This window comes from Schistosoma haematobium, chromosome ZW (assembly GCF_000699445.3).
Source record: "Schistosoma haematobium chromosome ZW, whole genome shotgun sequence".
Lineage (NCBI taxonomy): Eukaryota > Metazoa > Platyhelminthes > Trematoda > Strigeidida > Schistosomatidae > Schistosoma > Schistosoma haematobium.
This window is the reverse complement of record NC_067195.1, coordinates 77280946-77293987: the sequence shown is the minus strand read 5'-3', so window position 1 is coordinate 77293987 and position 13042 is coordinate 77280946. Positions and strand designations below refer to the sequence as shown.

At 37.8% G+C, this 13042-nt stretch overlaps 1 protein-coding gene across 2 annotated transcripts; it reads left to right on the top strand.

The window, feature by feature from the left end:
* Window positions 1-890: 890 nt before the first annotated feature.
* On the top strand, window positions 891-11477 carry EIF4G3_1 (Eukaryotic translation initiation factor 4 gamma). Of its 2 annotated transcripts, XM_051212358.1 has the most exons (16): window positions 891-1023; window positions 1066-1096; window positions 1135-1149; window positions 1313-1334; window positions 1367-2091; window positions 2132-2164; window positions 2198-2476; window positions 3899-3958; window positions 3991-4068; window positions 4101-4602; window positions 4636-4777; window positions 5533-5731; window positions 6773-6936; window positions 7484-7974; window positions 8400-8516; window positions 9827-11477. In XM_051212358.1, the coding sequence occupies exons 5-16, from the start codon at window positions 1447-1449 to the stop codon at window positions 9964-9966; spliced, it is 2850 nt and encodes a 949-aa protein (XP_051072536.1). In that variant the 5' UTR covers window positions 891-1023; window positions 1066-1096; window positions 1135-1149; window positions 1313-1334; window positions 1367-1446; the 3' UTR covers window positions 9967-11477. The 2 variants fall into 2 exon arrangements, with proteins under 2 accessions (XP_051072536.1, XP_051072537.1); XM_051212359.1 differs by having other exon boundaries at window positions 1135-2476; window positions 3899-4068; window positions 9827-10991.
* The last annotated feature ends 1565 nt before the right edge of the window (window positions 11478-13042 follow it).

The following is a 13042-nucleotide window of genomic DNA, read 5'->3' as shown; positions in this document are numbered from 1 at the left end:
TCTGAATGGTCTCAAACATGGCAGTTGCCGATAAATACTTCCAAGTGTGTTGTGATGCATATCGGTCATCAAGGCACAGATACATACACGATGAATAACACTGAGCTACCTGTCGTCCAGACATATAATGACTTATATGTTATCGTTAGTCAAAACTTAAAGACCACTGCACACTGTCATGCAATAGCCTCCAAAGGTTTTAGAACCTTATGGTCAATACGTAGAGCTTTTAGTCATGTCGACGCTGAAACGTTTTTGACTTTGTATACAGTGTTCGTTCGCCCTAAACTTGAGTACTGCATACAAGCGGCTAGCTCCTGCTTAAAAAAAGACAGTGAGCTTCTGGAAAAGGTTCAGAGAACGGCGACTAAGCTGATTCCCGGAATAGCGAAGCTTCCGTGTGAAGTTCGACTGGCCAAGTTGAACCTTTTCCCGTTGTCATATCGCAGAACTAGATACGACTTGATTACAGTTTTCAAATTACTTAGTGCCAAATTTGCACCTGATATTCCCTCATTTTCCTTGTCTTCCAAAACAGAGAATTTACGAGGACACTCCAAAAAAGTTCATAAGCCGAGAACAAATTACTTGTCAGCTGACTATTGACTTTCCCATCGAATCACCAACGAGTGGAATTCACTACCTCAGCACGTGTTTGAGGTTCCATCCGTCGACTCTTTCAAAAGAAAGTTGGATCAACTGAGAGACCACCATTGCCAGGACTAACATAGGCCATCGAGCCTCCTGTCCTTCCCAAACTGAAACTGAAACTGGAGTTGGTCCTCGAAATTATGCAAAATATCAACCTTTAGGCTTATTCTTAGCGGTATTATGTATATTTACAAGTGCGAAATCCACTAGATTTTAAGGTGTTGTTTTTGTTTTACCGTACTTATGTCCACGTCTGTGGAGTTCAGTGGTAAGGGTTGGCACACTTATTGACATAATTGCGCATGTTGGCAAGTGTGGTCTCATGAGTGATCAGACATCTCTGCCGTATCCAGGTATATTTAACTTGAATATGTATGTTCATATTACTGCTTATAATTAATTTCACATTCCTAGTAATAACAGGTCAACCGACGCTCAGCACATGGTAAGTCGACATACACTTCTTAACACTCATGCTTTTAGGCAATGTCTTACTATGTAAGTCAATGGGGTGGTTTTATACTTGAATGTATTCGCCATATTCATGTCATAAGACACTTCTAAGTCTGCTCTCTCAGTTCTATGATTGTAGAGAGGTGGTTATGTAGTAGTTTGTTTCTTTCAATTTTTCGTCTAATTTAAATGCCTCTTGTTTTTACAGCCTCAAACAGGTGCACGCTTAGGTAAGCCCACTGACTTAATAACTTTCCTCTAGAAAGTGTAGGCGTACCTGCCCCTAACCCGTTCTATCCTCTCCGCCATCCGGATCAGCTCCCTCGGTTTTTTTGCGGTGGTATGACACAAGCTCCATTTCTTTGCATGTCTGTCTCCGACGTTCAGCCGCACGATCACATGGGTGTCGCTGCGCACACTGACTGTGCTCAGTACCAGCATACTTTTTACAACCCTATTATTCCCGCCATCCAAACAAATCCAAACCAGGCAAGCGGAAACCAACCGCTTAATACTGCGCTACCAAAGCCAGTCCGTGAAAAGAAACCATTAAGTGTGTTTGATCCTGTAACAAAGTCAGAACTCAATCTAGAAGAAGCATCAAGAATCCCTTCTGAATCACGCAAGAAAGAACCATTAATTATACAACCTAAGGCGGATGAATCGCCTCCCATATCTCAAACAAAAGACGAAAGCGAAAAACCTGTCTGCACTGAGTACAAGGATGAGGGTATATCAAGCGTAGAGACAGCGTCACAAGAAGATGCCCCACCTAAAGAAAGTGTGGGTTCAGACGACTTGTGTAATGAGGTCCTTGAGCATGTCAGATCACTAGATGAACGTTTGTCACAAGAAGACGAAACAGAGTGGGAAGGTGCAAAAGAAGAGGAGGCAAAAGAGGAGACGATGGACAGACAAAGATATCCACGTGACTTCATTCTTTCTTGTAAAGCTTCAGGCGTTGTATTGTCGTTAGATAACTATAGGGTAAGAAACCACTTTTCTAATTTTGATGTAATAAATCTAGGATATCATGAATAGCTTTGCAAATATAAAAAGGGTAAGTGCTCTTTAAGTTAATTCTATCTGTTAGACTCGTAATCAATCTAATTATATACACAAAGGCAGAGTTATTCAAATACCCACAACTATTACTATCAAACGTGTTGAAGGTGCTTTCGTCCCGTCAAAACTTGTTAATCACGGAGCCAATAATGTGACAGATAGCTCAAAGGATGTCGCTCGAGAGCTAAATATGATTTTGAACCGTGTTTCGGCCAGCAATTTAGAAGTGACTATCAGTGATATTGAGAAGCTTAACATCGCAACACCCGAAGATCTCAGTCTTTTGGCAAGAACGATTTTCCAAAAAGTAAGTCCAAGTGCTCGTACTAGATGATTAGTTTATTAGTGTAGTTAATTACATGGGAGAGGAGCAGAAGTACTATTGTTTATGTACAAGACTCAGTATTTCCCTATCATGCACCGGATGGCTCTGTGTTGTATTTAGAAACTAACAATACAGATTTCAATACAATGTCTATAGTTTCAACAAGCGTGAAATAATGTGATAGGTGGTGGTTTCCACATAACCTATGCTTAGAACTAAGCACACCACATACGAAAAGTTTTGAATGCCATTCCTGTCCGTAAGTCCTAGTGACTAATCCAAAAGGGTTCCTTGTGCACTTAATTTCCGCTTCATAAAGGTGTGCTCCGTCTATCTGCACCAGCTTGTGTGCCTAGAGTATTTTGGTATATGTACTGACTAAGGATAACTGTAAGGGCACTTACAAATGGGCCGAATAAGTTAGGTAAAAGTACTACAGCATTTGTCAGCGGCTATCAGCAACTATATTTTTGATTTTTCAGCTTATCAGACCAGAAAGTGAATTTGTCCACTCACAGGGTGCTAGTGCATTCCTTGTTAAGTATTTCTTCACTACTTGTGGGGTGTCCCCAAATATTTGAGGAAATGAAAATTGGTTAAGATGGATTTTCGTCACGTGAATTTACAGTATAAATCCTGTTCATATGCGTTAAATGGGTTTTACACTGGGACTCATGTTGATTGACGATTACTCTTAAGCTATGACCAATGATATTTATATATAGCTAGTTATCATGAATGTATCTTGAGTTCTGATGGATCTCGAGCAACACAGCTAACAAGTGAACTCACTATTGTTAGTAATACAGGGAAGAAAAATAGCAGTAGTCTTGTTCGCAGTATGGGTTACAAAATTGTGGTTTAGCCCTTTAACATGCCAGTATTGTATAGTAAACATTGCCAAAGTTTGTCTATTACATTAAAAAAAATACTGAATGTCTTTATGTTCCAAAACTAAAACTGTCTTCAATGCACCAGAAACCAAGTCCCAATCTGGTTTTTTATATGTTTGCTGATGCGAATATGCTTACCTAGATTCAAGTTTTAGTCAAAGTAGGTGCTACAGCAATTTGTCCGTAAAATGATTATCTGTGTTGATACGAGTCAGACGGAAGTTTAACTTAGTGCTCCAGATGGTCCCGCTACAATCCTTGGACCACAATTCTCTAAAATCCCTAAAATCAACTCAGTCTACTGATCGCTTTCAATTTGATTACCTAGTTAATTTCGAAGCTCTAAACCCACTATTACCCTTACTGTTAGTAGATGATAAGCATTGATCTGGTTAGTCTTTCCTACCCATAATTCCAGGGATGAATTTTTGTAAAAACAATACAGTGGTATGTTTTGATCCTCTCACTTTCCTCCTAAATTTTCACGCTGCATACATTTATTGCTTTCCAGGTTATCAGGCAATCAAAATACTGTAAAGTTTTCGCGAATTTATGTAAAAACCTAAAAGGGGTATGTTTAAAAAGTTGCGTAATACCTTTTAGTTGGAAGTACAAGGTTCGGAACGCTTTCCAGTGTTAATTCTACAACAAACACAAGAGCTGTTCAACAAACCATTAGATGTATGTTTAAATAATGTTTGATCATCTTTCAGGTTCTGATAACTGAATTAAATGCCACCATTGATGCTAAAATTGCAGCAGCCAAGGATGAATCAATAAAACGGATGCTTGAAGATGATCGAGAAACAAACATTCAGAAGACAACTGATTCTTACTATGGAAATATAACGTTCATTGCTGAACTCTATCTTGTTGGATGTATTCCAATAAAAACTATGACTGAATGTCTGAAAAAATTGAAAGATTCTTCAGCTCCCGAAGCTTTAACCTCTCTCATAATTCTTCTAAATATATGTGGCAGTAATCTTGAAAAAAATTCTAAGTCTGTTTTGGATCAGTGCTTCAAGCGACTCGAACAGTTAAAAGATTCGAAAAACATTGAGACGCATCAAATTTTCAAAGTACACGAGTTAGTGGAATTACGTTCGCGTGATTGGAAATCTGCTAATATTACCCAACCTCAACCACAAATAGATACTTCCAGACGAAATATAGATGATAAACTAAAGCGGAACTTCATTCAGTTAGATACAAGTAAGCTTCCTTTAAACTAAGTCAAATTTTTAGAACGTAAATCTGTTCAGTCAGTGAATCCCTTAACGCCTTCCAGTTTAGCTGTTACTCCACAATCCTACGATTCTCGAAAACTTGGTCCAACTGTGGCTAATTGGAGTCAAGGTAGTGGTTTACTACGGCCTTCTGAAGATAAGTAAGTTCTTAAAGTAAATTCGGCATATTACAAGAAACAACTCGGTTTCCGTTCATGTGATTATTTATGTTTTACATAAGCAACAAGAGGCTTCATGTAATTTAATTGCATTTATCGTGCTTACTCCTAATGAAATTATACACTTCAATGCACACTATTGTCATGTGTGGTGCATATATATTTGGTGCCCCCTTGTACCAACATTTATGTGTTCAAATAAATAAATAATAAATAAGTACAATATTGTCATATGAAAAGGGTTATTAATGGTATAGTTTAACGTCATCTAGTCTCTCAAAACTATCCAAATTTCAGGCAAATTTCATCATAATAAGCCTCCTAGTATGTATGACTGGATTTTTGATTTGCAGTCAAATTAATTGGAAAAGATTATATTAGCACGTAAATGGCTTTCAAGAGAATGAAACTAAACTTTAGTTGTTTTTAAGTAGGATAAGCGTCTACGATGTAGTAGAAAGTATACTGCTATTCGTCTTATAATTCATAGTCGTACAAAGATTTTAGTTAGTATTTATGGTCCAAACTCAGAGTATCGCCACTAACTTTTCGAGTAACAATTGATAGTAATTTAACGAGGATGCATTTTTGTAAACGTTAAGCTGATATAGTTAATACATTCTCATAGCTTCTCGAGTTCCCATAATGAAAAGTCGGCTATTAGCTTGTACATTAATTTTCTAGATACTTATTATTCACCATTATCAACATTTATCCTTTCTCTGACTTCTGTCAAGCCATTCAAAGCGCATTCAACAGTCAGTACATTCTCGTGAATCATCCCCACGTGTCCCTGTGGGACCCCAGGGTGCGTGGGCTCGTCCTCTGCCGTTAGGAGAAAAGGTAAAAGAAAATGACTATGAATCAATGCTTGAGGAAACGAAGGGTCCTGCTCGTTCAATAGTGGATACGGTTTCAATGCCGGGTGATGATTGTGTACGTCTAAATCTAACTATTATATGTTTTGTGTTAATTTTTCCCTATTTGACACTAGCGCTCAACCGTTCGGTTGCATTTCAAAAACTTAAATCAACCTAAGGATGAAAAGCGAGTGTCTGACGCTTTAACTAGGTTGATTGATACGGGGGATCTGCCTAAGAGGGTTGGAAAATACTGATTACAAACCAATGGTGCGTATGGGCTCCAGTATGCTGAAGGAACAAATTGCATATGAACCAATCGTTGGTCACTGGCTACCATGGGACTGCATCTCCTAACGTTGCTCCACTGCCTTGTGTACTAGACCTTTAAGTCTAAGACTCCGGGTGTTTTACGCCGAGAAAACTACCTACTTTGATCTAGGCACCCGAGCAGTATCACAGCCCACCACAAATCAAGTAAATTGTGTGGCCCAGATGTATTCGGTGCCCCTTTGTACCAATCCTTATGTGTTCAAATAATGTAAATAATGGTGCAAGTTAGCAAAGGTCATTCGAACTTTCTAGATCCATGCTGGGATTCCGTAAAACATCAGCCCATCTGGTTTAAATAGATTCCCAGGATAATTTAAGCGGCGGATGCGCTCAGTCACTTCGTCATTAATCCAGGCACTGATTCAGGTCAATCATGAACCAACATTTTGCATTTGAAAGAAGGGTATCGTAATTATACTGTCTAAGCATTCGAAATATATTTTTTGCACATATTTTCTATAAGGCATTGCATAATTTCCCTTACATTTTACGGCATAAAATCTAAATCGTATTAGTCCATATGCTCGTCTGTATCGTAAGTATACAAGAATTGATTCAGAGTACAAAACCTACGACAGTTCTGCTTGTGTATATTTAATTTGTAGCACTTGATACCAAACTATTCCGCATGCGTGGCTGTACCGATTCAACGAGTAATCGTTTCTCATGTCAACTGATAAAAATCCAAAGAGCACCTTTTTCATCTAGTTTCATTAAACCTAAACTTCTTCCTTTAGCCAAACTTTCTAAACACTTCAAATTGTTTGATTTTTTCCTCTTTAAGCATTGTACTATTGTCAAGTGTGAGCCTGAAAAACGTTCAGCTTTACTCCACAATGTTTTTGAGATTCTAATGGACTGCAACTCAAAAAAGCGAAATGAAGTTGGTCGCTTTTGTGTGGATATGCTTCATAAAGGAATCCTTACAGAAAATAATATTATTACATCGTAAGTTTGTATATTGCTATTGAAATCGAACTCATCTTCGTGAGCGTGTGTCACACGAAGGGCTACTTTTATAACAGCTGTTCTGTGCTTTTAAATGTAACGTTCATATTAAATTGAGTAAGGAAACTTTCGAAATATGTGATTAAACACGTGCAAAGTACGTAGTAGAAGTTTTCTGTGGAAACGCTTCAATTTTATATGCGAATATCATGTATACACATCCCATAACAACATCTGCGTAAATGCACGTTCATTTGTCAAAGCTGCATCATACAACCAACTTTTTATTTTGTTTCTTTAAAGTACCACTGATTTTCTCTCTCGAACTGTTACAACTGAAGCTACTTATTACCTATTAATAGTTTTAATTGTCTTAAGAAACGTCTTTTAAAACAAATTCCTATCATGACTAACCAATAATATGCAGTTCTGTAGTGTCAGCCTATTATGAGCAGTTAATTTAGGGCGAACATCACATCCATCCTGCTTTATGTAAGTTATGCAATTTATTATCATTTATAATCTCATTTAAATGTAAATTTTTCAGATGTGAAAACTTCTTCAAATTATGCGATAGTGATTGGCTTTCGGATTATCCACAGGGTTGGCTCTACGTTGCAGAAATCCTTCATCATCTTGTACGTGGCGAATCCGATTATATGACTACTCTTCTGCGGTCAGTTGAGTCTATCCGGTCTGATGACAGGGCTGCTGAATTGGTGGCAGACTGTATTAAACTAAGCAAAGCATCTACAAGTGTTGAGCAACTTGTAAAAAAAATTCAGGCCTGTGGCTTTATGTGGGACAAACTTGGTGTTACGGGAAGCAAAACATGGGACTTTGCTTATCAGCGGTCCATAGAGTTCACCATAATTGGAGTTCATAGTTTCGAATCTGGAAAACTCAATGAACTTAATGAACTAACTACGAAACCTTCGTCCCCTGATAAAATTTCCAGTTATTTTAATACACTATCTCAACGTAACCTGTCTAAATGGTTTATGCAATCGATCATGCCAATTTTGCTAAAATCTCCAGGTTTGTCAGTTTTCAGTGTCATCGGTTGATTTTCAAACATTATACTGAATTTTCCTGTTGCGGTTTAGACGTGGGTTTATGGCATCATATTGAAAAAAATAAGCTCTGTATGTTAGATTAAGCTTGTTGAATCTAAATGTACTATAGTTAACCTCAGAATTGTCCATGTAAATACTTCGTCAAAATAGATTCATATTTGAATATTTCAGAGTGTTTGCAATTCTAGGGAATTTAGAAATTAGCTCTCTGCAAACAATCTTCATTTCTTAAAAAAGATAACTCATTCTTGTCTGTATTTGTATGTGATTTCAGATGGTGCACACAACATACTTAGATTGTAATCAGCTTTTAAGATAGTCTTTTTATGTCTTTATGTGTTGGTTTATTTTATGTGTATTGATGGTCATTATTTTTTACTTGTACAGATCAATCAAAAACGAAAATAGATTCGTTTGTGATGTCCCTCGGTATTTTGGTTGACCACAAGCCTGATAGAGAGCTTCACATTTTAAGTGGTTTTCAAGATCCGTCATCAAATCAAGGTAAATTAAATTTTATTCTCTTAGTGTTGCATCATTACTTACTTGCTTACGCCTGTTACTCCCAATGGAGCATAGGCCGCTGACCAGCATTCTCCAACCCACTCTTTCCTGGGCCTTCTTTTCTAGTTCCATCCAATTCTTGTTCATTTTTCTCATGTCTATCTCCATTTCCTGGCGTAATGTGTTCTCTCCCTCTTTTCCTTTGACCTTGAGGATTCCATGTGAGAGCTTGTCTTGTGACGCAGTTGGGTGCTTTCCTCAATGTGTGTCCTATCCACTTCCAGCGCTTCTTCCTGATTTCTTCCTCCACTAGGATCTGGTTTGTTCTCTCCCACAGTACGTTGTTGCTAATAGTGTCCGGCGTAGACAATTGTTAATAAACACCTGTATTTTCTGGATGATGGTTTTCGTAGTTCTCCAGGTTTCTGCCCCATATAGTAGAACTGTCTTGACATTTGTATTGAAAATCCTGACCTTGGTGTTGGTTGACAGACAGTTGTTTTGAGTTCCAGATGTTCCTCAGTTGTAAATATGCTGCTCTTGCTTTGCCGATCCGCGCCTTCACATCTGCATCAGATCCACCCTGTTCATCAATGATGCTGCCCAAATACGTAAAGGTTTTTACATCTTCCAAATCTTCTCCGTCAATTGTGATTGGATTGTTTCATGCTGTGTTGTATCGGAGAATCCTGCTTTTCCCTTTGTGTATATTGAGACCTACTGCTGCTGAGGCTGCTGCCACACTGTTCGTCTTCTCCTGCATCTGTTGTTGCGTTTGGGATAGAAGGGCCAGATCATCTGCGAAGTCTAGATCATCCAACTGCATCTTAGATGTCCATTGTATCCCGCGCTTCCCTTCAGACGTTGACGTCTTCATGATCCAGTCGATCACCAGGAGAAAGAGAAAGGGTGGGAGTAAGCGACCTTGCCTAACACCGGTCTTCACTTCGAACGACTTTGTCAACTGTCCTCCATGCACGATTTTGCAGTGTAATCCATCATATGAGTTCTGTATGATATTGACTATCTTCTGAGGCACGCCGTAGTGTCGAAGAAGTTTCCATAGTGTTGTTCTGTCCACGCTGTGTTGCATCATTACTGCACCACTAAATTTTTGGAATATATTAGTCACTAATATTCACCTCTAGAATTAGAATTACAGGTCAGTAGTATAATTGCATATTGTCTAATGATTTTTATATACATCCCGAGATTGCATTCCAAAATATTGCTTTCACAGAAGTTGACGTTCAGTCTTGGCGTACATATGTGCATCGTGAATTTAATTTTGTTTTTATTGTATTTTGTAGTTTTTGTCGGGTCATGGCTTACTTCGCTCGTTGAGAAGAAAGTGATATCGGCAGACGCTTTATCACAATGGAAAAAAAGTGATAATGATGGTTCTGTAGCCAAAATTCTCTCTGGTATACCTGAATTACGGAACTTATAGTGTTTATTTTATCTTTTGATAATTTTTTTATAAGAGCAGATTTTTATCTAAATTGCTCACATAGGACGATGCCTAGTTATTGTTGAAGTGATTAAAATAATTCAAAGCAATTATAAGTTATCTTATCAGTTGAACTGAATATAAACATAATCACTGACTCGATTCACACCGTAATTAACGTAATGCTGTACAATATTAGATATTAACTGAGACATGCAACGTAAGCGTGTTGTTGTTATAGAAACCAAATAAAAATTTATGAATAGCTTTTGTTTCCAGCCTTATCATAAACATGTCAATTTTAATCTTCTTATACTTCCCTTGTTCTCTTTGTACACAACTATTTTTAACACTAATACTGCCGCAGTGGAATTCATAATTATAGTACATTCTATTAGTTTTGTTGATTTTTTCTTGAAATGCACATGTATTTCTATCGGTTATTGATAATTTGTGATTGCCTTGATCAATTTTAATAACTTCGTCCTTGATTACTGTGAACAAGATAAATCCTTGAGCACGTTTTAACTATGCTTTCACCTGTATTGTCTATCTTATTTGCTGTGCGATTTAATGACAGCCACTTCTACTAATGTATAAAATGCCAGTAGAAGATACACACATATATATAAACCCTTTATTTTTTTGTATTTAAATTGTCCTGTTTCACTTGTTTATATCCCTCTTCTGATAGTTATCATTCTTTGCACAATATTAAATCCGGGCTTCTGAATAGCGTGATTTACTGTGAATATTCTTTCCTAATTGTAAACTTTGGCCATAAGACTTTGTGTGCTGTAATTTAGTATTGGGTTTTCGGTTCTTCCAATTATTCTATTGCGTGGTTGTTTTCCATGTGTTTTGCCTACTTGTAAGGTGTTTTCTTGTGTGTAGATTTTTCAATCTCTTTCAAACATCCAATTCATACCATTAATTAAAAACATATTGACTACCGTACTAACTCAAACGCACTTTGTATAAAAAAATGTACCTTTAAATTATGAAATGTGTTTACCTTGGTTTTACATCTTGTTACCGATGTCCAACAGTGTGAATTTCTGGCTTTGCGTAATTGAGTACAAAGAAAATAGGTAAAGGTCGTACTTTTACTTTATTTTCCCTCTCTTTAAACTTTAATGCTTAGAGATCCCAATTTAGATGTGTGAATGTAGGTACCAACATGTCTGTTATAAAGTCACAGATCTCATTTGATATGTGTGAGGGCTGTGATACTGCTCGGGTGTTCAAACTGAAGCAGGTGATTGTTTTAGGGGGACACACCTGGAGCCTTCGACCTGAAGGTCTGATCCACAAGGCAGTGGAGCAACGTAAGGAGATGCACTCCCATGGTAGCCGGTGACCAACGATTGGTTCACACGCGATTTGCTTTTTCAGGATACTGGAGCCCATGTGCACCAATAGTTTGGAATCAGGGTTATTTCCCAACTCCTCTAGGTGGACTCACCATGTCCACCAACCCGGTTGAAGCGCCGGACATTCGCTTTTCGTCCTCTCAATTTCGTAAACAACACTCCCGCCACGAGAAGGCAGTAAGTAGGACTTCCCTGGCAGAGGCTATGTGAGAGCATTTGGAGAGGGAGAGCGGACTCCCCACTCTCGGTCGTACCAGGGCGTTTGGAAGCAAAGTCATTGTCTACGCTTGCTGAATGCTATTGTTCCAAAAAATCAGTATGTGTCCGACATTAGTTGTGACAAGGTCTTATTTATTGAAAAACGCTTGATCATGTTTGATCTCCATGGATATTTCAATCCAGAGGAATCATTGAATATTGCATTCCAAATAACATTGTTAGGTTAAAATTTCACTGCACAAATGTCTTGTTTTATGTGTGAACTCCAAACAATTTTTAGATATGATTAGCAAACGTGACAGTTTTCGCTAATCGTCTATTAATTCTAAGCATCCATTGCTAGCTTACGTGGCATAGGCATGGATTTATCACCTAATCACATTTCGTTGCGGATAAAGTGACTAATCACTGAACATCCTTTTTGATAGGCGGTTCGATGCTTTGCATTTTCTACTCGTACCGGATATTTCGATTGTCTCAGGAGTGATGAGGTTTAAATTATAACGAATGCTGTTATATAAGTAGTTGCAAACCTGTTGTCAAGAGCTCGGTGGTACCTAATCAAATATACTAGACAGTACATTTTGATGTTGGTGAGGAGAGTTTGCTTATAAATCGAATATCAGAGTTGTACTCATATGTTTGAAACTGATTGTTAAGATTATTTGCATTAAGATCAGTACTCACGTATTTCTCCTGATGATCTTATAAACGATGCTATTATCATCAATATTACTAGATGGTAAGCTTAGAAGCAGTTAAACACTGAAGGACTAAATCAAATGACCAACTGTTCACCAGAAATTCCTCAAACTTACGTTACCTTGATATATGTAAAAGTTCTCGTTAGTTAGTTAGTTGGTATTCTGTGAAATCTGTCAAGGTGGATGTAGTACATGATTCATTTGTTCGTCTCTATATATTGTCGTTCTTCGCTATATTTAAGCAGTCTATTCCTAGTCAAACAAATTATTTGCATCCTTTCGACCAGAATTTCTGCGTTGCTAAACCGTCTTGTCGTGTCCGGTATTTCAACACATTGGTAAAATGCACCAAAATAAGTATAAGATAAACAAAAAGAAAACGAGGTTATAGATAGCAAGGAAAAGATGGTGTGTATAATTAAAGACAGTTGGACGATAGTATTATTTTATTGAGAAAATAGTTCAATTTCGGAAAATATGTTTGAAAATATTGCATTTAAATATCTTCATCTCCCTTTTCGTTATGTAAAACATCGCAATAGGACCGCTTCTGGCTGGTATTCTTGGTCGTATCTGATAACGTTCAAAGTCAATGCGCTGCATTATCCCTAATAATCCAATCGGGAGTCCAACCTTCGTACTTCACGTCCGCGACGCAGAGTAGCCGGGTGTAATCTGCCTAGGTCAGGTTCCATAAGCAAAGCGCGATCGCCCCTTACCGACGCGTTGTATACCTGATCTTGTGCAGCTAGACTAACGACAACAATGTCGAAGAAAGTC